Source organism: Nicotiana tomentosiformis, chromosome 5 (genome assembly GCF_000390325.3).
Source record: "Nicotiana tomentosiformis chromosome 5, ASM39032v3, whole genome shotgun sequence".
In the NCBI taxonomy this organism is placed as follows: domain Eukaryota; kingdom Viridiplantae; phylum Streptophyta; class Magnoliopsida; order Solanales; family Solanaceae; genus Nicotiana; species Nicotiana tomentosiformis.
In genome coordinates, this window is record NC_090816.1 from 86,581,094 (window position 1) to 86,605,708 (window position 24,615).

The following is a 24,615-nucleotide window of genomic DNA, read 5'->3' on the forward strand; positions in this document are numbered from 1 at the left end:
TAATAGATGTAGGGATCAACTCAGTTACACAACTGTCTAAGCCCCACGATGGGCGTCAAACTGTTTAGTCGTAAAATGGTATAGTTGAATTTATAGAGTAGTTTATAGACAAGCGAATCGATTTGATCCTAATGATAAATAAATTAAATAAAATACAAGACTTAGCGTTGAAATCGAAATTGAATTGCAGATATCTTGGTTCCGGGAACAAGGCTTCCGAAGGCAGTAATAAAGATAACGTTACACAAAAAATAAAGTATTATTTAGCTTAGAATAATGTGTAGCATAAGTTTGTTAGAATTTTCGTGTGTTACAATGGTTGTTGAAGTCACTATTTATAGTTATACCTAGGGAATAAGGTTCTAGGATCAAGCCCATCTTAAATGACAATAATGGGGGCCATTGATGAATATGTAACGGCAGGTCATGAATGCCAAAATTCTCTGTGACGGATGCGTATTTAATATTGAGAAATATTCTTCACTGAATGTCATCTGGTGACAAATATTTGTTTGCTCTCGTTGATAAAGTTCCCTTCGAGGTCTACCTGATGCCAACTGAAGTTGTTGTCCTCGGTCTTGATTTTCACTCGCTTTATCTTCCGTCTGTCCCTGATTCCCCGTGTCACTCTGTCATTCGAGCATTTAATGTGAACCAATTTTATCCTATATGTGTACGACCAAAAACGTTTAGGTAGATAACCTTTTGTTTCAAAACATCATGTGTTTGAATAAATTGTTAACTTTTGGTTTATCGAATAACTTTTTTAAGTAAATACAAATTAATTCTTCCATATAATTAACTACTGCTTCTATCCCAAGAAAATTGACAAAATTCAGATTACACTGTATATAAGGTTAATGTACGCGTCGAATTAACGGGGTGAATTTAAATATCATTTTTTCTTTTGTTTTTTACTAAATAAATAAATTTTAATAAATCATAGAAGCACAATGACTGATATTTCTATTTACTTAATTTCATTGAAATAGTTAATAATCACATGGCCGGGATTATTATTTTGTAAATTATTTCCAGGATAAACTTCCAAAACCAAGTCAAAAGCAAATAGAGCACTTACTTAACACACATAACTATACATTCACAACAAATTGTATACACTCCAAAATAATTAGCATCCATGCTTTTACTTTCATAATAAATCTTTATTTATTCCCTTCTCCTTTTTTGTTTTTTTTTTCCACTCATTATCAGAATGTACTACTCATAGAGTCAAAAATACTCTTGGAATATTAGCATATTGAAAAGTAAAGGAGCCAAAAGGAACTTAGGCAAAAGACTGTAAGAACATTTCCTAAAAGTCATCTCCACCGTAGTCCCCATCGTCGTCGGCGAGATCATCCTCCACCTTCTCCGCCACGTCATCGGCGATTTTGTCCTCCAAGAGGTCGACGCCCTCCGCCAACGCCACTCCACCCAATACCCCTGCTACTGCACCCACAGCCAATCCTGTCCCCATTCCCCCAAACTTGCTCTTCTTTTTCTCCTCTTCGTAACCGTACCCACCAGATAGCTGCCCGTAGCTTCCCTCCCCGTATGCCGGCTGCCCGTAAGGAGGAGTTGTGGCGCTGTAAGGATAACCAGTTGGAGGCGCAGTGTACGGAGCCCCGTAGTCCCTACCGTAAGGTTGCGACGGGGGCGGGACACCGTACGGAGGTGCATAATACGCTTCTGGTGCACGATAGCGTGGCTGATCTCGTACGCTAACCTCCACTTGTACCTTTCCCTGAGGGCGACCAGAAGGGCGTTTGAGCTGGAGCGTACACTCCAGCTCACCACCTATGCCAATATCATCGACGACTTTGCTAAGGGGAAGCTTAGCGGATCCGATGAGAGGCTTGGTGTCCTCGACAGCGTTCGCATGAACGATGTCGATGTACAAGGTGGAATCGTCGATCGGAGAATTCAAAGGGACGACGAGTTTTTCGTTCCAGTAAGGAGATGTATCGCCGTCTTCGTCGACTTTAGTAGAGCATTTAGCGTTGGGGTCAACCCAGACAACTGCGTACGGCTTCAGGGGACCGTAACGCCAGTTGACGTTCTTCAAATCGTTGGCTGAGGTTATCTTTACTTCAACTTCGTATCGTGATCCCATTTTCAGAAGGGAAACTACACCAGAGTAATCTAGAAGGAACTATATGTATGTTGAGAAACAATAAATAGTTGGATTTAACTAGCAGTGTGGGCAAACGATGATTTTGGAGTTACTATTTATAGCACGTAATCGATCTAACATAATTGACGTTTAGGAAAAGCAGCAACCAATGATATTTGTTTGTCAGGAAGTTCCATTTGTGTCCTTTGGTCTAAATGCTTGACATTATTCTATATATATGAAATTACTATTCCAATTGTCATCGCTAGTATAAAGTGACATTTCTGAATCCTGTATCTGATCGATAACATTATATAAAAGGGAAAAAAGAATACTGTAATAACCTTTAAAGTACGAGATGCCAATCTTTTTCCTCTTTATGTGCATTTTGATATTGATTTTTAGTTTTTTTTAAAAAATTTATATACTTAGAAAATATGTAATAAGAAATACAAATCACAATTGTTTTTCTTTGAAATAATTAAAAATTATGATCAACTACAACTTTATTTGACTGCTTAAATAACAATAGTATAACAACAATAATAACGATGAAATAGCTAGAATGGATATTTCTTGATGTTCAACGCTTTTAGGCTAAGGTCAGGCACGGTAATTACCTTCACCGAGAAAAGTCTAGATCCCCAAGGGAAGAAACGGACAAAGGGGCCATTAGTCGGTGGCATGAAACGTATTTGAACAAAAAATTAATTAAAGGTGAAGGCATGGATTAGGCTGGGGAAAATGAGTTCAATTTGACATAGGCTTTATCCAATCCTTAGGAGAGGGAGGTTTATTTTGAAGCATATTCGATCGGTTGTTTTTGACAGTGATGTTGGCTGAATTTTGTGTCCGTCAAGGAAAATTTAGATGAATTTGAATTTGAAACTGTGATCAATATTTATTTTATATTATTTTCAAACGTTGTCAGTCGATATTCTGTATTTACATAATATTGTACCTTCTAGAAAGGAACTTTCTGTAAAGCAGTAGCAGATGATATTGCTTAATTAAAAGTATTTCAACCACTGGTTTCAGATACGCGGTAGGAACACGGATTTCATTATGGACCTTTTCATTTGTGTCACTTCTGATCATTTGTTTGCTTCTGTTTGCAAAATTGACTGGCAAATTATACTATTTTTTTTTCTCCCTAGCTAATTCCATTTGCAACTAGAATAATTGGGAGAAAAATAAGATGGAGATGTGGGAAAAGAAAAGGCAACGATATTTTTTCTTTAGCTCTTCACTCTGTCATTGCAAGTCGATCTAATTCTTCAAGGGAAAGCTTGACCTTTGGTGGTGTAGTTAGTATCTGATTTGATTCCAACTATGTTACGGATATGTCGTAATCCACTGCTGAACTTTTTCGATGTGGTTGTTCCAATTTTTAGATAGATCAAAGGCCAATTCAGTGAGACGAAAAAATCTATGTCTTCCATCGGTCCCATAAAAATATCTCACCCTGAATCATTTTTACTATGTCTTATTTACATTCTTTCACTTAATTCAATTTTAGGCAAAAATCATGATTTACATTTTTTATTTTATTTTAAAACTCAAACTCCTCCTTTTAATTTGAAGAAAAGACATTCTTATCTACCTATTCTATGTAACGTCTATTTTGTCCTTAATATTTTCAATGATCCGTCTATGTAATACCTTTTTAATTATGTGTGATTTGTTATTTTATTTTTAGCTAAATATTTCACTTATGGTTTGAATAAACAAACAAAATCTGATTTTGATTCCAACTACTACGGTCCGAGGCAAAGTGCACAAATAATATTTTTAGGACGGATTACTTTACCTAATTATGTTATATTATGAACCTAATTATCATTATTAGCAAGGCCGATTCTCATTTAATTATATATCATATACATAATTATCAATTGTATTTAAAGTAATGCATTAGGCTCCAATTTTCACTTTCTTTCCCTTTCTTCCTCCTCCATTCCACCTAGTGCAACCCAAAAATCTTCCCCATTTTTTGTTTTCATTCCCGTGGAAAATTCATATCAGACGAGAGATTATTCGAGATATCCATTGTATTGGGTAAAATATGTTATGACACGTGTGTCACACCTCTTTTTTTCCGAAGAGATAGGGGATAAGAGAGTTTTTCCAATTAAAGTGACATTAATCAAAATGAGATTATTTATTTATTCAGAGTCGCCACTTGGAATAATTTATGGTGTCCCAAGTCACCGGTTTATTTTAAATCTCAAATCGAGGAAAATTGGACTCTGTTTTAAAGTCCACGAAACCAGAAGACCGGGTAAGGAATTTTGTTAACCCGGGAGAAGGTGTGAGGCACTCCCGCATTCCGTGATTTTAGCACGGTCACTCAACTATTAATAATTGGCCTAATTATCTAATTTATTGCATGTTTGAAACCTATTGTGCATTTTTTACTTATGAACCGCATTTAATATTTATGGAATTATTCTGGAACAAGTCACGATGTCATAAACTTGTCGTTTTGGTACACATTACAAACCGCACCACATGAAATGCACCCGCGGTTTACGAAATGTTTATTTTTATTACTATGAGAAGTTACGTTCGGGTCACATGAAATGCACACCCGAATTTGGATTTATGGATCGTGACCATGACACAGGAACCGTACCCATGATCACGATGATTTATTATTAATTGCGCCTAAAGTGCCTAAACCGTATCAAGCGTTGTAAGAACACAACATTATCCCTAGCTTAAAAATATAAAGAAACAAAAATGTAGCAGCTTTAGGATGTGTAGAAAAATATAGAGCAATTAACAAGTAAAATTCACAAAGATAAATTAATAGTATTCCAGTATCCTTCTCAAAGTTAAAGCTGCTTTGCTTTTCCTTTAGAGCAAAAAAAAAAGCTATTTAACTACACTAATCAGCACAAAAGAATGGCAATGGGCCTCACATGTGCATTATAGAAAAGATTAAAACAAACAACAGCGAGAGCAAGCTTTCGGAGATCAACCTTTTAAGTCAGAATAAGAAAATATCAACGTGAAATCCATGTTTAATGCAAGTAAACATATGAAACTAAAGTTTTAAGTAGCAAACCTTACCAAATTTTTAGTATTAAATTTCATCGAAACATAACCCTCATTAACACATTAATGAAAACAGAAACTATCAAAATTAACGTGGCCAACGTAGTTTCGTTCATCTCACATTAACATAATTAAACAGGTAACTCAATGAAACACTGTTAAGGCTAGTCGAAGTTACGAAATTTATTTAAGAGTAAAAGATAATGAACCTTTACAATTGCTGGACTACTTCTTTTAAAATTCGAACAAGAGTGAACCTCTGACCGGAGCTTTTGCCGGTGAATCCAGACGGAACCGGCAACTCAAGACCTCAACGACAACCTTCATCGGAGTTAGATCTAACCCGAAACTTATCCTTAATGTTTAACCCATCTCTGCTTTGTAATTTATTGAAGCTTTGGCAAAGAAAGTGATAGAGGACTGTGATGGTGGTCGCTGCTTTGGCGGAGAGGATTTGAGTCCTTGAAGGAGGCGGTATTTTTTTTTTCTTTTTTCGGTGAGGTGTGTGTTCATCAGAGAAAAAAATGGATGAAACTCTGTAAGGAGACAAGCCTGCTCTGGGGTCTCGGGATTTAGGTTTTATTTTTATTATAAAAGGATTGTGGGTTAGAGAATGGGTACATGGGCTGAAGGGAGGAGTGGGCTGCCAGAAGTTGGGCTCAAGTTTGGGCCAAATTTGCCTTTAAAGTGGCCCTTTAATTCTACAAAGCTAAAATATTAATTTTTTTCCTAAAATATCATACTATAAAAATATAAAATCAATCCTAATTAATTAAAATAACTATATTATGACATGAATTTGTTTTGGTATTTTCAAGGATTATACTAAAATACAAAATGGGTTAAAAATAATATCCTTATAAAAATACCTAATACCTGAATTAAATAGAAAAAATAAAACTATTTTTGTATTTTTCAATTTTTGTGCTTTAAAATAGAATTAAAATTAATAATAAAGGGAAGTCCTATAAAAATAAACTCAAATAAATATTCTAAAAATACTAGGACTATTAAAGATAATTCTAATGTGCGAGTCAAAAATTACGTGCTTACAGCTGCCCCTCTTTGCTTGGAAACACGAAGTGTTTTTGAGCAAAGAAACAAGTAAGCGACGTAATTGATTTCTGACCCGACACTTATTCAAAAGAAAATAAATATGGGTAAAATATTGTGACTGAGCCCTGGTATCTGAGCTGCCTACATATCCTTGGCTATAAAGGAATCAGGTCACGTGTAGTTCAGAAGTGATGGAATATGTGGAGAGGATGAGAGAGTCGAGTGAGGTACTATTCCGTCGAGGTTCCGATCCGCAGTCCCTGCCATTACATCATGAATTGAAAGCAAAAATTATAACAAAAGTAAAAGAAAAATACAAGATCCTCTAGTTCTTGTATTGAATCTTCCTTGAATCTCCACTTGATCCTTTAATATGAAACTGAAAATTTACCCCATTCTTCAGGTGGGCATCCTGCTGACTTGAATTTGAAAAAAAACTGAAAGTTGACCCTATTCTTCAGGCGGGCACCCTGCTGCTTGCACTTGAAATAAACTTGAACTTGCGGTAGACTTGAGCTTGCAAAAGTTGTTCTTCAGGCGGCGCGCGCTACTTCTGATTTGAATTGAAAAACTGGAGATTGCCCATATTCTTGAGGCGGGATCCTGCTGTCTCTTACTTGAACTTAAAAACTGAAGTTGACCCTGTTCTTCAGGCGGGCTCCTGATTCCTCTCTAACTTGAACTTGTAAACTGAAAATTGACCTTGTTCTTCAGGCAGGCTCCTGATGCTTCTCTAACTTGAACTTGAAAATTAAAAGTTGACCCTGTTCTTCAGGCGGGCTCCTGATGCCTCTCTAACTTGAACTTGAAAATTGAAAGTTGACCCTGTTCTTCAGGCGGGCTCCTGATGCCTCTCTAACTTGAACTTGTAAACTGAAAATTGACCTTGTTCTTCAGGCGGGCTCCTGCTGCCTCTAACTTGAACTTGAAAATTGAAAGTTGACCCTGTTCTTCAGGCGGGCTCCTGGTGCCTCTAACTCAAACTCTAAGTGAATTTTGAAATGACTTCCCTCGTTCTCCAGGTGGGCGCCTGCTAATGACTTGAAACTTAAAATGAATTCCCTCATTCTCCAGGCGAGCGCCTGATGACTAACACTTGAAATGAATTCCCTCATTCTCCAGGTGGGCGCCTGATGCTGACTTAAAACTTGAAATAAATTCCCTCATTCTCCAGGTGGGCGCCTCATGCTGACTTAAAATTTGAAATAAATTCCCTCATTCTCCAGGTGGGTGCCTGCTGACTTAAAAACTTGAAATGAATTCCCTCGTTTTCCAGGTAGGTGCCTGATGTTGACTTAACACTTGAAATGAATTCCCTCATTCTCCAGGTGGGCGCCTGATGCTGACTTAAAACCTGAAATGAATTCCCTCGTTCTTCAGGTGGGCGCCTGATGACTAACACTTGAAATGAATTCCCTCATTCTCCAGGTGGGCACCTGATGCTGACTTAAAACTTGAAATAAATTCTCTCATTCTCCAGGTGGGTGCCTCATGCTGACTTAAAATTTGAAATAAATCCCCTCATTCTCCAGGTAGGTGCCTGCTGACTTAAAAACTTGAAATGAATTCCCTCGTTTTCCAGGTAGGTGCCTGATGTTGACTTAACACTTGAAATGAATTCCCTCATTCTCCAGGTGGGCGCCTGATGCTGACTTAAAACCTGAAATGAATTCCCTCGTTCTCCAGGTGGGCGCCTGATGACTTACACTTGAAATGAATTCCCTCATTCTCCAGGTGGGCGCCTGATGCTGACTTAAAACTTGAAATAAATTTTCTCATTCTCCAGGTGGGCGCCTGATGACTTACACTTGAAATGAATTCCCTCATTCTCCAGGTGGGCACCTGATGCTGACTTAAAACTTGAAATAAATTTCCTCATTCTCCAGGTGGGCGCCTACTGACTTAAAAACTTGAAATAAATTCCCTCGTTTTCCAGGTGGGTGCCTGATGTTGACTTACACTTGAAATGAATTCCCTCATTCTCCATGTGGGCGCCTGATGCTACAACAAAATAGACAAAACAAAAGAAACTTTTCTGCCCCAGTTTGCACTAGGAAGATTTGTGAGTTATTAGCAGAACTATAAATCACCTATGTTATTGATGAATGATGCAATGATGAGAGTAAAATTAAAGACTCGACTAGGATGTGCATCTCCTAAAGAAATAAAAATCTGAAAAACCTAAACTAGGAAGTGCGTCTCCTAAATTTGAGATTGAGCTTGCGGAAAACTATAAACTAAGCTTGACTAAACTAAAAACTGACCCTATTTTCCAGGAGGGACCCCTGATTTCAAGAAAACTAAAGATTGATAACTTAAGAAAACTGAAAATTGACCCTTTCTTTTTTTTTTTTTTTTAAAAAAAAAATGAGACTTCCCTTTTTTTTAACTTATTATCCTAGGAGAAAATTCATTAGACTAGGTTTTAATCTTAGGAGAAAGATTCATCAGACTAAGATTTTGATCCTAGGAAAAAATTCATCACACTAGGTCTCTTTTTTTTTTTGGTATCTTAGGAGAAAGATTCATCGGACTTAGATTTCTATCCTAGGAGAAAGTTCATCAGACTAGGTTTTTAATCTTAGGAGAAAGATTCACCAGACTAAGATTTCGATCCTAGGAGAAAATTCATCAGACTAGGTCTCTTTTTTATTATCTAAGGAGAAAGATTCATCAGACTAAGATTTCGATCCTAAAGAAAATTCATCAGACTAAGATTTCGATCCTAGGAGAAAATTCATCAGACTAGGACTCTTTTTATTATCTTAGGAGAAAGATTCATCAGACTAAGATTTCGATCCTAGGAGAAAATTCATCAGACTAAGATTTCAATCCTAGGAGAAAATTCATCAGACTAGGTTTTCGATCCTAGGAGAAACATTCATCAGACTAAGATTTTTATTGGGAGAAAATCCATCGGACTAGGACTTTTTATCCTAGGAGGAAAAATATGAAGAGCAATGGCAACATTTATGCACACTAGTAAGACAGATAAAGGCAAAAATTTGAGAAACTTACCTTTGTCGGCTCTTCTCTTCTTTTTTCTTTTTCTTTCTTTTCTTCTCTCTCTCTTTTTTTTGTTTTTTGAAACCCAAATTCTTTGCACTGCTTTGTTCCTGTTTCAAACAAAGAAATTTTTTTCAGTTTTAAAAGTTGTGGTCGGTTTGCGGCCTTGAGTCTTGGGCAGCTTGGATTTTGCTCAATCAACTTGAGTCAGTTTCAAGAGACTTTTTGCTTTACATCAACCCGGATCGTTTCACACCCAGTACCATTTGTATTTGTGGCTCAATCAGCCTTATCTCAAAAAAGAGATTTCTTTTCTTGGATAACCTTTTATGATATCTTGAATGGTTTTGGTTTTGGAGCAATTTGTCTGTCAGAGAGAATCACAACTGGTAAAAGCCTTTTGCACGATGTGCACACTTCATAGTCATTGTTCGGTACTACAGAGAATCCCTGATTAACCTTGAGGTTATCTTTGCTTGTTTTAGCCAGATGGGTTGACAAGAGTCTTTTGGGGATGAGCCTTTAAATGAATCCTCAAGGTATATTAACTGTAACAACTGAGTGTGCTGGCCAAATTTACTTTGTGCAACTGAAAAGCTGATAGCAGATTTTGAAATCTTTTCTTACTTATTTTGACAAGGACTGACTCAGAGTGAAGGACACAATGATGCAAAGAAACAATATTAACAAGAAACGCCCTTGTCGAGAAGGAAATAGGGAAGAGTTTACCTTTTTTTTCTTTTTCTTTTTTTTCTTTTTTTTTCGGTAACTAGCCTCAATGATCATGACATGCATTTTGGACTCAATGGTCTGATTTATCAAACTGATTCAATCTTTCTTTTTACCATTCTTATGACCTCTAAAGCCGGGTTTGTTTTGTTCATGCCAATTCCTTGCATCAGCTTCACAACTCACTCTCGACTAGTGGTGCCCCGAGAGATTTTCACCAACAAGTTTCTCTCATTTATTTATCTCTTCTTACCGTCGCCTTACAGTGCCCGTGAGGGTTTTCACTAGTAAGACTCTCTCATTTTTCTTTTATTTTCTTTTTTCTTTTGCTTTCTTGTGTGAGCAACTTGACAGCGTTCTATGTCGTATGATAACTGTTGCTCATTGCATGCGTCTCTTGGTATTCTTGAAGGCTGATTAGGAGGTCTTTATTTGGAAGGTTTTTGGATAGGGTTGGAAAGAAGGGACGACATAAGGCTCAAAGTAGACTCAAAATGAGGGGGTTGTAGACTTACAACTCTTGGAATCGACTCTTTCAAAATTGAAATAAAATCTTTGCCCCAGTTTTAGATACTGGGGATTTTTGGAAATTTTTTTCTTTTTTTTTCCTTCTTATTTAGTTGGACCGAACCGTGTAAGGCTGCCTACGTATCCTTTTTTTTTTAAAAGGGATTCAGGTCAAATGTAGTTCAAACATCAGACCTAATATTATTATTTTTTCATCTTTCTTTCTTTTTCTTTGTCTTTCTTTTTTTCTTTTTTTTTTCTTTTTTTTTCTTTTTTTTCCTTCGTTCTTCTCTTTTTTTTTCTTTTTTTTTCAAAACAAGTTGCCCCAACTTTTATTTTCTGGGGGCATGGACTTTGACTGTTCTTTTCTTATTCTTTTTTTTCACTTGAACTTTCTAAGAGTCGCCCCAGTTTGTACTCTTGGGACTTGAATTTTTATTTTTATTTTTTTATTTTTTTTTGGACTTTTAACTCTAAACTTAATTCCAAAAGAGGGTGGTCGAAAAAAATAACACAGGCTCAAAAGGGGTAACAAAGGGTATAAAGTGTTTGGGTAGCAGAAAAAGGGTCTCCCAGCCTCGAGAACGCCAAACATAGTATCCTTTTGCGGTCACAACATTGATGACCATATTTGTCTTCTTGGTGTGTCGTGGTTGGAAGACACTTTTCACCTATTAATGTCAAACTTTCCAATAAACTTCAATTGATTCTTCCTCAAACTTTACCTTCACAATGATTTGAAGGTAAGGATCATTAACCTCCACGGGTAATTTTATTCGAGCTTAATTCCAAAGTGTTTCAACTCTTTATTCATCCTCAACAGTTCCTTTTTCTCATTTATCCAATTCAAGCTTAAATTAATTTTCTAAGACCTGGCCAAAAATTCCGCATGCATGTCATATCACTAAAACTAACGGGAAAAGAACTAAGCATGGAAGGACACAAAAGGACAAACTATATTTTATTGAGTAAACAACAAGACAAACAACCTAAAATCCGAGTTACAATCCTAAAATAACCCGGCTAATGAAAATAGCAACAAAACGGACAGACAAGACTCATACAAATAAAATATAGGGATAGAAGGGTTTGACTCAATAAAATAAATAAAATCTGGATCACACCCTGGAATAACCCAGATAATAGAAAAAACATCAAAACAAGCTACCAAGATTCCTTCCTAGTGAGGAGGGAATGACTTTTCAATTGCTAAGCTTGACATTTAGCCACAAATTTGCTTATCAGAATTACCATGGCCTTCTCCAATTTCAGTCGGTAAGTTCCCGAGAGGATTCTCATACTCCATGTCACCACACACCATCCCCGCAAAGTGTGCATCATCATGTGCATGTAAAGGATTCTGCGTGATATTCTAGGTGTCATTATCTTGGATCACAATCAGTTTTTCCTGGATAATCCTTTCTATTTCTCTTTTCAAATCCCGACAACTTTCAACATTGTGCCCCTGGGCATTGGAATGGTATTCATACCTTTTAGAAGGGTCAAAGCTTCTTGCACGTAGGTCCACATAATTTGGAGGAATAGGTGCAATTATGTCATAGTGCTTTAATTTCTCAAACACACTTGCATAGGACTCTCCTATTGGTGTAAAATTATCTTTCAACTTTTGTTCCCCTCTATACCCCTGGCTTGGATGTGGGTTATAGGGTACTTAAAAATTTTGTGGAGGCTGGTGGAGATTTTGCGGTGCTAGTGCTCGCCTTCTGGGGTGTCTTAGTGGATGGACAACATACTGAAGTGGAGCAATAGAGTATTGTGGGTTCTGAGGTGGATAGTAGTGCTCAGGGGAATCATCGGAAGCCTGATGAGGCTGCTCATACCTTCGAGATGTTCTCCTAGGACTTCTTCTCGACCTTATTGTCATCATGGTTTCTTCATCCTTCTCATTCGTGTCACTAAAATTATCAGATTCAATCTGGACAGCCTGAGTTGCAGCTTTGAGAACTGCTTGACTTATAATTTTGCCTGTCTTAAGGCCATTATCAACCATTTCCCCAATTTTGATTGCTTCCTAGAAGGATTTGCCCACTACGGACATCATGTTTTGAAAATAATCTGGCTCTTGAACTTGAAGGAAGATAGTGATTAGTTCGTGGTCATCCATGGGTGGCTTAACTCTAGCCGCTTGCTCTCTCCATTTAATGGCATATTCCCTAAAACTTTCAGTTGATTTCTTCTTCAGGTTTGAAAGGGAATTGCGATCTGGGGCGATATCGATGTTATATTGGAACTGTTTGACAAAGGCCTAGGCCATGTCATCCCAAACATGCCAGTGAGAGGTTTCTTGATCCATAAACCATTCAGAGGCTACCCCTGTCAGGCTTTCCCCGAAATAAGCCATTACTAGTTCTTATTTTCCCTCCACACCTCTTAGCTGATTGCAATAACTTTTCAGGTGGGCTATAGGGTCTCCATGTCCATCATACTTTTCAAATTTGGGCATTTTCAAACCAAGTGGCAAACGAACATCGGGGAACATACATAGATCCTTGAAGACAATACTCTTCTGACCTGCCGACCCTTTCATGGTTTTCAACTTTTGTTATAAGTTTTTCACTCTTTGGGTCATTTCTTCTTGTGTCATCTTTTGGGCAGACTTCTCAATCTTTGAAAGAAGATCAAATAGGTACGAGTGGTACACAGGAGAATGGTATTGTTCTTGATGGATAGCAAATTGTGACTCATGACTTTTCTTTTATACCACTGTTGGCTGTGGGATAGTGAAAACGAGCATAACATCAGTGATTGTCTGATTGGTTGTCAATGGCACACTTTGGGAGCGCGCAACAGAAGTTCCAGCTGTAGTCGTATAGTTGGGATAAAGATTGAACCCAAATGGATAGGATTGATCAGACAATGAGACATGAGTGGTAGTGGTCGAGATGGGTGTGAATTTTGGGAAAACATGAGAAAGGGGTGGTCCTTGACCATTGGCCGATGCTTGACACATTTCAGTCATTTGCTGTTTCGGTAGTCTATTTTCCTCAACCACAGTAGACTCTTGTTGAACCCTCTGACCCTGAGTCTCTTGACCACTCGTAACAGCTTCAATGTCAGTTGTCAATGACATTTTTCCTTTGGATTTTGTGTTTCCAGCTTGCCACAAACCGACCACCTCAAACTTTCTTCTATGATTCAAAATAAGAGACACGTTAGAATGGACTCAGTCGGTCCTTATTATCATCATCATTTTTTATTTTATTTTTTTTCATTTTCATTTTATTTTATTTTTTATTTTTTTTGTCGATCGAACCTGATGTCGGTTGCCTACGTATCATGTGGGAACATGAATCAGATCGTGCGTAGTTTGGGAAGATCAAAAATAAAGTAAATAAACTAACTCTTTTTGGATTTTGATTTTTTTTAATTTTCGAAAGAAAGACTTGTAAAGAAGAAAGAAAATATTTTTGGAATTTAATTTTTTTTTTCTAATTTTTTCCGAAAGGACTTCTATATAAGAAAGAAAAATATTTTTTGGCTTTTGATATATATATATATATATATATATATATATATATATATATATATATTGGATTTTTGGGAGAAAGACTTTCTAAAAAAATGTAGAAAATATTTTTTTTTTTTGGATTTTGAATTCATCTGTTTTCTTTTTCTAATAAAAGACTCCTACAAATAAAATATTTTTTTGGTTTAAAAATTTTCTTATTTTATTTTGGATTTTCTAAAAAAAAGACTCCTAAAGAATGAATTAAAAGAAAATATTTTTGGATTTTTAAAAAATGGGGTCTCAAAGGATGACTTTTCTAAGGGAGGAAGTAAATGAAAATATTTTTGGATTTTTAAAATTGTGGGCCGGAACCGATGAGGTTTGTCTACGTATCTCACATCCGGTGAGAATCAGACCCGCGTAGTTCGGTCAGTTTTGACGGAATAGGGAAAACATGAATTTTGAAAATATTGGCTTATTTTCTTTTTTTTTTTCAAAATTTCGGCAGAGTTTCGAAATGTTTCAAATACCTACCTCACTCTTGTTGTTTTTTTTCTTCTTGATTTTCTTTCCCTATTCTAGAAGTCGGTCAACATACAACCCGAAACAAATGAATATACAAGTAGCACGTAATACATCAGGATGGTCTTTTAATTTGGGTACACCTGTCCTGGACGGACCCAACCCATGTGTTGAGTCCCAAAGTCAAATGCACGTGATGCAAACAAACGTTCCTACTAGGGATCCGGCATGAGGCTATGTTATTCTAAATTTAAATCCTTGATGTATTGTTCTAGACCTGGCTTACCCGAACGGACAACTCGAGCCGGGGGAGGCAGCGTACCGGGAATACAGAAGCTTCACCGGCTTTGCAACTTATCCGAACATCGTTCTAAAATTAGGATATGACTCTAACAGAAAAGAAGCCACGCGAAGTGCACACTTCCCAGAAGATTTAGAAGACTCAGAGAGAAGAAGGGTTTCGTGACAGTTTTATATACAGTTCAAACAATATCAAAGCGGTAAAAAGCGGCATTTAGCACATTAGGCTCAAACACGTAAAAATCAGTTAATAAACAAAAGCCAACTATAACAGTTATTCTAAGCTCGAATTCTGAGCCCTGAACCAGAAATTCTGGGTTCTTTTCCCCAGCAGAGTCGCCAGAGCTGTCACACCTTCTTTTTCCCGAAAAAATAGGGGATAAGGGAGTTTTTTCAATTAAAGAGACATTAATCAAAATGAGATTATTTATTTATTCAGAGTTGCCACTTGAAATAATTTATGGTGTCCCAAGTCACCGGTTTATTTTAAATCCCAAATTGAGGAAAATTTGACTCTGTTTTGAAGTCCGCGAAATCAAAAAATCGGGTAAGGAATTCTGTTAACCCGGGAGAAGGTGTGAGGCACTCCCGAGTTCCGTGGTTTTAGCACGGTCGCTCAACTATTAATAATTGGCCTAATTATTTGATTTATTGCATGTTTGAAACCTATTGTGCATTTTTTACTTATGAACCGCATTTAATATTTATGGAATTATTTCTGGAACAAGTCACGATGTCATAAACTTGTCATTTTGGTACACATTACAAACCGCACCACATGAAATGCACCCGCGGTTTACGACATATTTATTTTTATTACTATGAGAAGTTACGTTCGGGTCACATGAAATGCACACCCGAATTTGGATTTATGGATCGTGACCATGACACAGGAACCGTACCCATGGTCACGATGATTTATTATTAATTGCGCCTAAAGTGCCTAAACTGTATCAAGCGTTGTAAGAACACAACATTATCCCTAGCTTAAAAATATAAAGAAACAAAAATGTAGCAGCTTTAGGATGTGTAGAGAAATATAGAGCAATTAACAAGTAAAATTCACAAAGATAAATCAATAGTATTCCAATATCCTTCTCAAAGTTAAAGCTGCTTTGCTTTTCCTTTAGAGCAAAAAAAAAGCTATTTAACTACACTAATCAGCACAAAAGAATGGTAATGGGCCTCACATGTGCATTATAGAAAAGATTAAAACAAACAACAGCAAGAGCAAGCTTTCGGAGATCAACCTTTTAAGTCAGAATAAGAAAATATCAACGTGAAATCCATGTTTAATGCAAGTAAACATATGAAACTAAAGTTTTAAGTAGCAAACCTTACCAAATTTTTAGTATTAAATTTCATCGAAACAGAACCCTCATTAACACATTAATGAAAACAGAAACTATCAAAATTAACGTGGCCAACGTAGTTTCGTTCATCTCACATTAACATAATTAAACAGGTAACTCAATGAAACACCGTTAAGGCTAGTCGAAGTTACGAAATTTATTTAAGAGTGGAAGATAATGAACCTTTACAATTGCTGGACTGCTTCTTTTAAAATTCGAACAAGAGTGAACCTCTGACCGGAGCTTTTGCCGGTGAATCCGGATGGAACCGACAACTCAAGACCTCAACGACAACCTTCATCGGAGTTAGATCTAACCCGAAACTTATCCTTAATGTTTAAACCATCTCTGCTTTGTAATTTATTGAAGCTTTGGCAAAGAAAGTGATAGAGGACTGTGATGGTGGTCGCTGCTTTGGCGGAGAGGATTTGAGTCCTTGAAGGAGGCGGCATTTTTTTTTTAATTTTTTGGGTGAGGTGTATGTTCATCAGAGAAAGAAATGGATGAAACTCTGGAAGGAGACAAGGCTTCTCCGGGTCTCGGGATTTAGGTTTTATTTTTATTATAAAAGGGTTGTGGGTTAGGGAATGGGTACATGGGCTAAAGGGAGGAGTGGGCTGTCAGAAGTTGAGCTCAAGTTTGGGCCAAATTTGCCTTTAAAGTGGCCCTTTAATTCTACAAAGCTAAAATATTAATTGTTTTCCTAAAATATCATACTATAAAAATGTAAAATCAATCCTAATTAAGTAAAACAACTATATTATGACATGAAACTCTTTTTGGTATTTTCAAGGATTATACTAAAATACAAAATGGGTTAAAAATAATATCCTTATAAAAATACCTAATACCTGAATTAAATAGAAAAAATAAAACTATTTTTGTATTTTTCAATTTTTGTGCTTTAAAATAGAATTAAAATTAATAATAAAGGGAAGTCCTATAGAAATAAACTCAAATAAATATTCTAAAAATACTAGGACTATTAAAGGTAATTCTAATGTGCGGGTCAAAAATTACGTGCTTACAACGTGGCCATCCGAGAAAGGGACACATGGAACCCTAGACAGGGGGATGACTGAAGAGTGAAGATAATTGTTTGTCATCGGGAAGAATAATGCTCATAAAGATGTGATAAATGCTCTTCTCTCGGTAGCATTCATAGAGAATATTCATAGCATTAAGAGCAGTTATCCGTTACAAAGAATTTGGTATTTATGTTCACCGTTACCTCATCATCAATGCCCCTCATAATTGACATTAAAGAAGGGCACGACCCTAGTAACTTTTTCATAGCTATAAATAGTGAACTCAACTATCATTGTAAAAGGGAAGAATTTTCTGGCAAACTTATACTATATGTTATACAAAGCTCAATCCAATCTTATCTTCTGATTTCTCGATTCTTTTGTTGTTGAGCCCGGAAATCTTGTTCCATGAATTGTTGCTTCTGTTGTTTCGTTTATATCTTAAGGTTAAGTATTGCATAACTCTTCAATTATTTATTTATCTCAGGATTAAATTAATTTACTTATCTATAAATCACGTATAAATTCAACTATACCGTTTTATGGGTAAACAGTTTTGCGCCCGCCGTGTAATTAAATTGATCCTTGACTTTTTTACTAATGTGTTTTGATCATTTTTGTCTTAGAAAAAATTATAAGAAATGGCAGATAACACCGGGAAGTTAAGTTTGCTATTGAGCAAAGGTTAACTGATCATACACGAGCACAAACCACTAGAGGGTTGTTAGATAGTTATTCGCTCGATAGCATAAATTCCTAAGGGGAAGTAAAGTGTGTTACCAAGTTAAGGATTATCTAGCAATGTATTAGTGGAATCTTCGAAGAAACAAGACTTCCAGTGTTCCAATTCCCATTCGAACACGGGGGGGGGGGGGGGGAGGGATAATATGAGGATACGGAAACAATAACTGCCACGTCAACCAGGAACGAAAAATCAGAAATATAGTTACATCATCGGGACTGGGGATTGCGCGAACAACCCCGTAGAAACAAGTTGTACAAGTTAGCCACAAGTAATAACAATTTCTTTTCAGCATAGCAAATGCTTATGTATTTTTTGAAAATAGAAGGAATAAAATAAAATTCTTTTGTTTTTATCTTGTTTCTTGTCTGAACGATGAATAAACGTTGTCATTGGAAAGTTAAACAAGTACTTAAAATACTAGTGCCGTAATGAACAGAAGATGTCCTCTTCAAGAGCACCGTAAACATAAGAGGGCCCTCTCTTATAAAAACTCTGACATTAAAGGGTTGGTTCCAGAAGAATTTATGCCCGAAATCAAAAATGTCATCGGGGAAAAATACACCCGAAGCCGCATACGAAAAGGACGCAAAAAGTAAACTTGCGCAAATACTTATCAAAGCCCTCACAGAAAAGGGCTGATGCCTGGAGCCAAAAATTCATTCGGGGAGAATACACCCAAAAGTTTCACATAATAAGACGCAAAAAAGTCTGCGCAAAATTCTTAAAGAAAATGCAAAGACTAAAGGCTTTCATGAATATTCTAACGATGAGAAGACTCAAACAATACTTGAGCAAAAGATGTTTTATTTACAAAAATATGACAAAATGGCATAGATACGAGAACTAGAAAAAGAAAATAAAAGCTAAACTACATTGTCTCCGGAACCAGGAGGAAGAGAAGTGTCTAGGCCCCCGGAAGAAGTAGTCGAATTCACCGATGGCTCAACATTTTTACCAGTTTAGCCTTCGGTATCATCATCCTCCGATTATTCTTCAGTTCCCGAAAACTCGGAATCGGAACCAGAAGGACCAGGTGCATCAGACCTCGATGGGAGTCCACTTTTATCAGCTAACTCAAGCTCGTAGGCCTTAGCAATTTCAGCATCAAAATCAATGACACCAGCTTTGGCCTCTTCCAAGGTTTTTTTTTCCTCATGTTGTATATGGCGTAAGTTTTTTCAACATCGAGGGAAGTTGATCGGCGCTTGAGTTCTTATTTGAGTTGGGTTACCTCGGCAGAAAGGTTTTCCCGGGCGGACCTAGCAGATTTGAGGGTGACATCAAGGTCGCGGACAGTTAAACTAAAGAGCCTATTATGCTCGATAGTTTTCCTGTACTTCTCTTCTAGCCGGACGTGTTTCGCTCTCACAGCAGCAAGCTCTTCAATTTTGGAGTTCAACGCTGCCTCTAAGTTAATCACTCTTTATGCGGAGGCAACCTCACGTTCGGTTGCAGCAAGAACGGTGTTATGGACTTCAACCCATTTGGCCCTGGCTTCGTCAAGTCTAACCCTCAGAGGACCAATTTCTTGGCTAAAGGTTACTACTTCTTGTTCACTCTGCCGTAAACGAGCTTCAAATACAATAGCCTCAGCGGCTTTGGCTTCCAGTTCCGAAAGGCAAGTGACATGTTGCTCTTGCTCTGCCAAAGATGATCCAATGCAGAGATAATCTCTTCTTTTTCATATATAAAGCTCTGAAGGCCCTCGGAAGCAAGAAAGTTGGACTACAAAGTTATAAGGGTAAACTTCAGGAGGTGTTCACACCCATAAACAGAAGAAGTAATAAAGGAAGAAAGGAACGTACCACTGCGGCGTTATGTATAATATTGTTCAACAAACACTCTCCCGATAGTGCTTGAATCGTTTCCTAGTCTTTCTCTGAAGCCAAAGGCTTCAGATAATTATCAAGCTCTACCGGCCGGGATAGCAAGTTGCATCTCGTAGAGACCGAAACAGTAATGTTCCTCCTCCTTTGTGGATCTTCAGAAGGGACAGCATAATTTTGCCCCAAATTCCCATGAACTGGGTACTGTAGAAGAGGAACACCTTCTTCGTGGTCAGACGCGGCCAGCGGAGGTGGTGTAGCAATTGCTGGTTGAAGAATGGATGAAGATGGAAGTGATGTAGCAGTTGCTGGTGTTGGTGAAGATGGAAATGAAGCTGATGGAGTTGAAGAGTGAGAAGCAGCTGCATCAGATGCGGTGCTAGTTGTTGGATGCTCGCCAACCAAATACGGCAAGGGTCCGGTGCACAGCTCCACAGTACCGGACACAGCAATTGGGGCCCGAAAACGGGAGTTGACATTATCTACTAAATCAAATTCTGCCCAAAGTGCCTAGGCATCATCCTCGGTTGGTGTAACTCTCTCAACAGGTTGAGCATCCTGTTGAGATGATGAGGATCGTCGTCTTCTATGTAGAGAAGCTCTCTCATCACTAGCTTCTTCATCATCATCAATCATCGCGGTGTCTATAACCGGCCCGGTAGGAGGGCCAGTCACTATCGCTATCGGAGATGACTCGGGGGCATCGGTCCTTGCCCTTTTATTCTTTTCCCAGCTGTAGAGGAGCGTTTTCTCTTTGGTTGTTTGTCTTCCAGCCGGGGACTCCGAAAAGAAGCATTTGCTCTCGAAGCAGGCCCGAAGCCACTTGTTCGAGTAAGCGCCTCCTGAAGCAGCCTCACTGCATCAGCAGGATCAGCCAAGACATCATCCTCGGGAACAACAACAGAGCCAACGGGTAGACCTAATTTCATAGACAGGTTAGAAAAGATCAATCAAGTTCTTTACATGAAAAATTGAAACAAGATGAGTTTGAATTACCATTATTCTTGGCCTTCCATCCGTATTTAGGGGTTAGTTCTTTCCACAAGCGAGTCTCGAACGTCATAACGTCCAAGATTTTTTGTACCCACCGGTCCAAACCTTCAATCACCGGTGGGACCCATCGAGTTGCTGAAACAAAACGAAGGATGGAGGATCAATATGGCCATTAAAATATTTTTAGTAAATGGAAATACTAAACAAAGAGCTTACGAGTGCGATTCCAAGCGGCCGGAAAGGATGAAGCAGTTGCCGGAATAATATCGTTGGTGGAAATTGCAATGAACCATTCCATCCACCCACGGTCATTGTCATCATCCATGCTAGACAATAAAGCATGGTGGCCACATTTGCAGAGGTTTATCATTCCCCCGCGGAAGATTTTGGGAGAATAAAGATTCATCATGTGAGCTAAGGATAACTCCTCTCCAGTTTTCAGGCACAAATGCCGAAGGCAAGCAACCGTCCTCCACATAGAAGGTTGACTTGTGCCAAACACACCTGGTAACGGAGGCAAAACTCCGCAATCACGGAGTCAAGCTCTCCGCTAAAAGACAACGCACCCAAAGTAAAGGGATACGTGTAAACATATGTAAAACCCTCCTTGGGAAGGGTGAATCACTCCAATAAATCAGGAGCGATAATTTCTAAATCATGGCAGCGACAGTCTTCCTTCACGATAGGAATGCTCGAAGGACGTATGGAAGAAGGATACCTACTAACGGCCCATGTAGGAGAATTAACAGTAGGAAATTTCTCTTTGAAGTCTTGTGTGGTAATAAGACTTCTAGGGATAATGGAGCCTACTGTTGGAGGAACAAAGTCATTGGCTTTGTTTTTTCTTTTTGAGGAACCGGTACGTTTTGAGGAAGAAGCCATTGTAGGAAAGAAATGGTCTTTCGTTTGAAGAGAATTAGAAAAAAGATGAAGAAACAATATGCAAGTTAGATGAAGGAAGTTTAAAAAGATATGAAGTATAAGGGTGGAAGTTGACACGTATAAGTAAAAGTTTTAGTGGTTAAATTCATGGTCAGGATTACCTAGATAATCGGAAAAAGATGTGTTGAACCATGGGAAGACGCGTGTTCGAGGCATTAAATGCAGAGTGAGATGCGTCTAATCAACCATCAGAAGCCTTCAGAGGGAATTATAGTAATTCTTGCCAATAAAGTGTTTCTACTAACTTTCCGGTAACACAAAGTTATGTCACCGGAAAGCAGGGGGCCTATCTATATTGGGTAAAATATGTTATGACACGTGGCCGTCCGAGAAAGGGACACATGGAACACAATATATGGGGATGACTGAAGACTGAAGATAACTGTTTGTCACCGGGAAGAATAATGCTCATAAATATGTGATAAATGCTCTTCTCCCGGTAGCATTCAATAGAGAGTATTCATAGCATTAAGAGCAGTTATCCGTTACAAAAAATTTGGTATTTATGTTCACCGTTACATCCTGCTCAATGCCCCAGCTCATAATTGACATTAAAGAAAGGCACGACCCTAAGACATTCTTCATAGCTATAAATAGTGAGCTCAGTTGTCATTGTAAATGGGAAGAATTTTCTGGCAAACTTATACTATATTTTATACAAAGCTCAATCCAATCTTATCTTCTGATTTCTCAATTCTTTTGTTGTTGAGCCCGGAAATCTTGTTCCCGGAATTGTTGCTTCTGTTGTTTCGCATATATCTTAAGGCTAAGTATTGCGTAACTCTTCATTATTTATCTCAGGATCAAATTAATTCACTTATCTAGAAATAATGTATTAATTTAAATGTACCGTTTTACGGGTAAACATCCGTATAAATATGGCACAGGGTATCTTGAAACTTCTATCTTATTTGTCTGTCTGTTAATTAAAGTTTGAAACTAAAATATGACTCGATGTATGAAATCAATCACGAGGCACTTGGTTTATGCAATACAATGGTAATATATACATAAATGTGTAACATAAAAAATTAATCAGCAAGATTTAACTGCCAAGGACTAGCGGAAAATTAGATCGTGTGGGTTTGTGTAATATAAAGACAAGAGTTTAAATTTCATTTACGGTCATTAAAAAAATTCGAAACTTTAAATTTAAAAATCAAATTTTACGAATTTGTTATTTACTTGGGTCGGATGTTGTTGCAAATGATTGGGTATATCCGTAGTATCTTTTGTATTTTGCAATTGGTTTCACTTGACCAAGTTATAACTGAACTAGAAACCCTTCAAAGAGCATGCAACCTCGATGAGGTGATTTCATTTTATGACAAGAGTCATCCTCTTTGCAAATCTTCAGACTCTTGACATTTTACACCATTAATAGACTAGCTACAAGTGCTTAATTAATTTCAATTTAGCAGTGTCATTAATTGTCGAGTGAGCAACTAATGTTTTCCTTGAGAAGTTATGTTTTATCCGTTTGACCAGCTTTAGCATCAATGAATAGCCAAACTTTCATGGCAGTTGAAATTGTTGGTTAGTCCTCATTCTTGAGTCTTGTGTTTAATGTTTGTTATACCTTTATTTATTTAGACCCATCCCATCCGTGCTCTAGTCATAGATGCACTCCAGCATATATAAGGGAATTATTTAATGTCATGTCAGTATATATAGACTTAGCCATATACGTATATCATAATGCAGGCCTATACAACCACTTACCCAGTTACGTTGTTGCACCTGACAACTTAATGTTCATGTCCTGCAACTTCTTGTCATCAACTTGGATCTTGTGCTTAGAAGCTGCCATTTACTAAAATGAGTCAGTTAAAATTTTGTGAGTTTTCGCAATATATATTTTGAAATATTTAGTTTCACAAGTATATGAGTTACTATAACAAAATACTACAGCCAAGGTCTGAAATGAAAAAAATTTAACTGTCTGAATGGAATAAACAGTACAAGAAAATAAGGAGGGGATTTCAAAATAAGGTATAAATAAATCTAGAAGCCAAATTAGTCTAAGTCTGCTAAGGTCAAAACCTAAGTGTGAATCCCCAGCAGAGTCATCATGTTGTTGCACCCTTTTTTACACTAGTCAAGACATGATTCAACTTGTGGTTTCTCTATTGTTGATGAAAGAGAGTCGCCTCCTAATATTTAAAGATATACTAGGGTACCTATTTATTTACTAAGTTATGTTCATTACAGTTGTGCAAACCGGTGAGATTATGGGTAAGGGTTTTTATTCTTCTAAGGGAAAAGTATTAGGCACCCCTTAAAATCTACCTGAGGTAGCTCCATAGGACTTAGATTAATTTAAAGGCTCGGTTATTTATACTATGCTTAATCATCACTAAGGCATAGTTTACTACACGTTAAAAGGAGTGCATATAAGACATTGGAAGGGTATAGGATTATAAAGAGTTATTGAAGGTTAAGAGGGTTTTAAAAGTGATAAAGATTTTAAGGTTGGTAATTATTATGTCATGAAAGTAAGCATTTTGAAGAATAGTTGCTAGATTAAGCTTAAGAGTTGTTTGTAAGAAAGATGATTTTCAAATGTACCTTGGTTTTCAAAATATCTGAAGAAGCGAGTCTATGGAAATTCATTTGAGACTGTCTGTTACTGTTTTTTTATGAAAATCTGATTTCATTCCTTGTTAGTGAAAATCAGTGATTCTTTCCTAATTTTCTTTGGAAACGGGCTGCCATTCTGATTAAGGACCTGAGCTTCAAAAATCATTAAGAAAGAGTGAGTGTATAAGATGAAAATGTTGGAATTAACAGGAAGACGAAGATTAAGTACTAGCTATTTCCTTTTAAGTCCTATATTAGTTAAGGTTTGCCTAAGTTTCATGTGATACTAGAGCATGAAAGTAAAGTACATAATCTAATATATGGGTGTTAGATATATGAGAACAAAATATGATAACAACAAAGGCAGTAAGCGAAAAATATGAA

General features: G+C 37.2%; 1 protein-coding gene across 1 annotated transcript; it reads right to left on the minus strand.

The window, feature by feature from the left end:
* Positions 1–1,058: 1,058 nt before the first annotated feature.
* Positions 1,059–2,430, minus strand: LOC104118341 (protein SRC2 homolog). Its single transcript, XM_009629571.4, has one exon. It carries the CDS (start codon positions 2,114–2,116, stop codon positions 1,316–1,318), a length of 801 nt encoding a protein of 266 aa, XP_009627866.1. The 5' UTR covers positions 2,117–2,430; the 3' UTR covers positions 1,059–1,315.
* Positions 2,431–24,615: the final 22,185 nt, after the last annotated feature.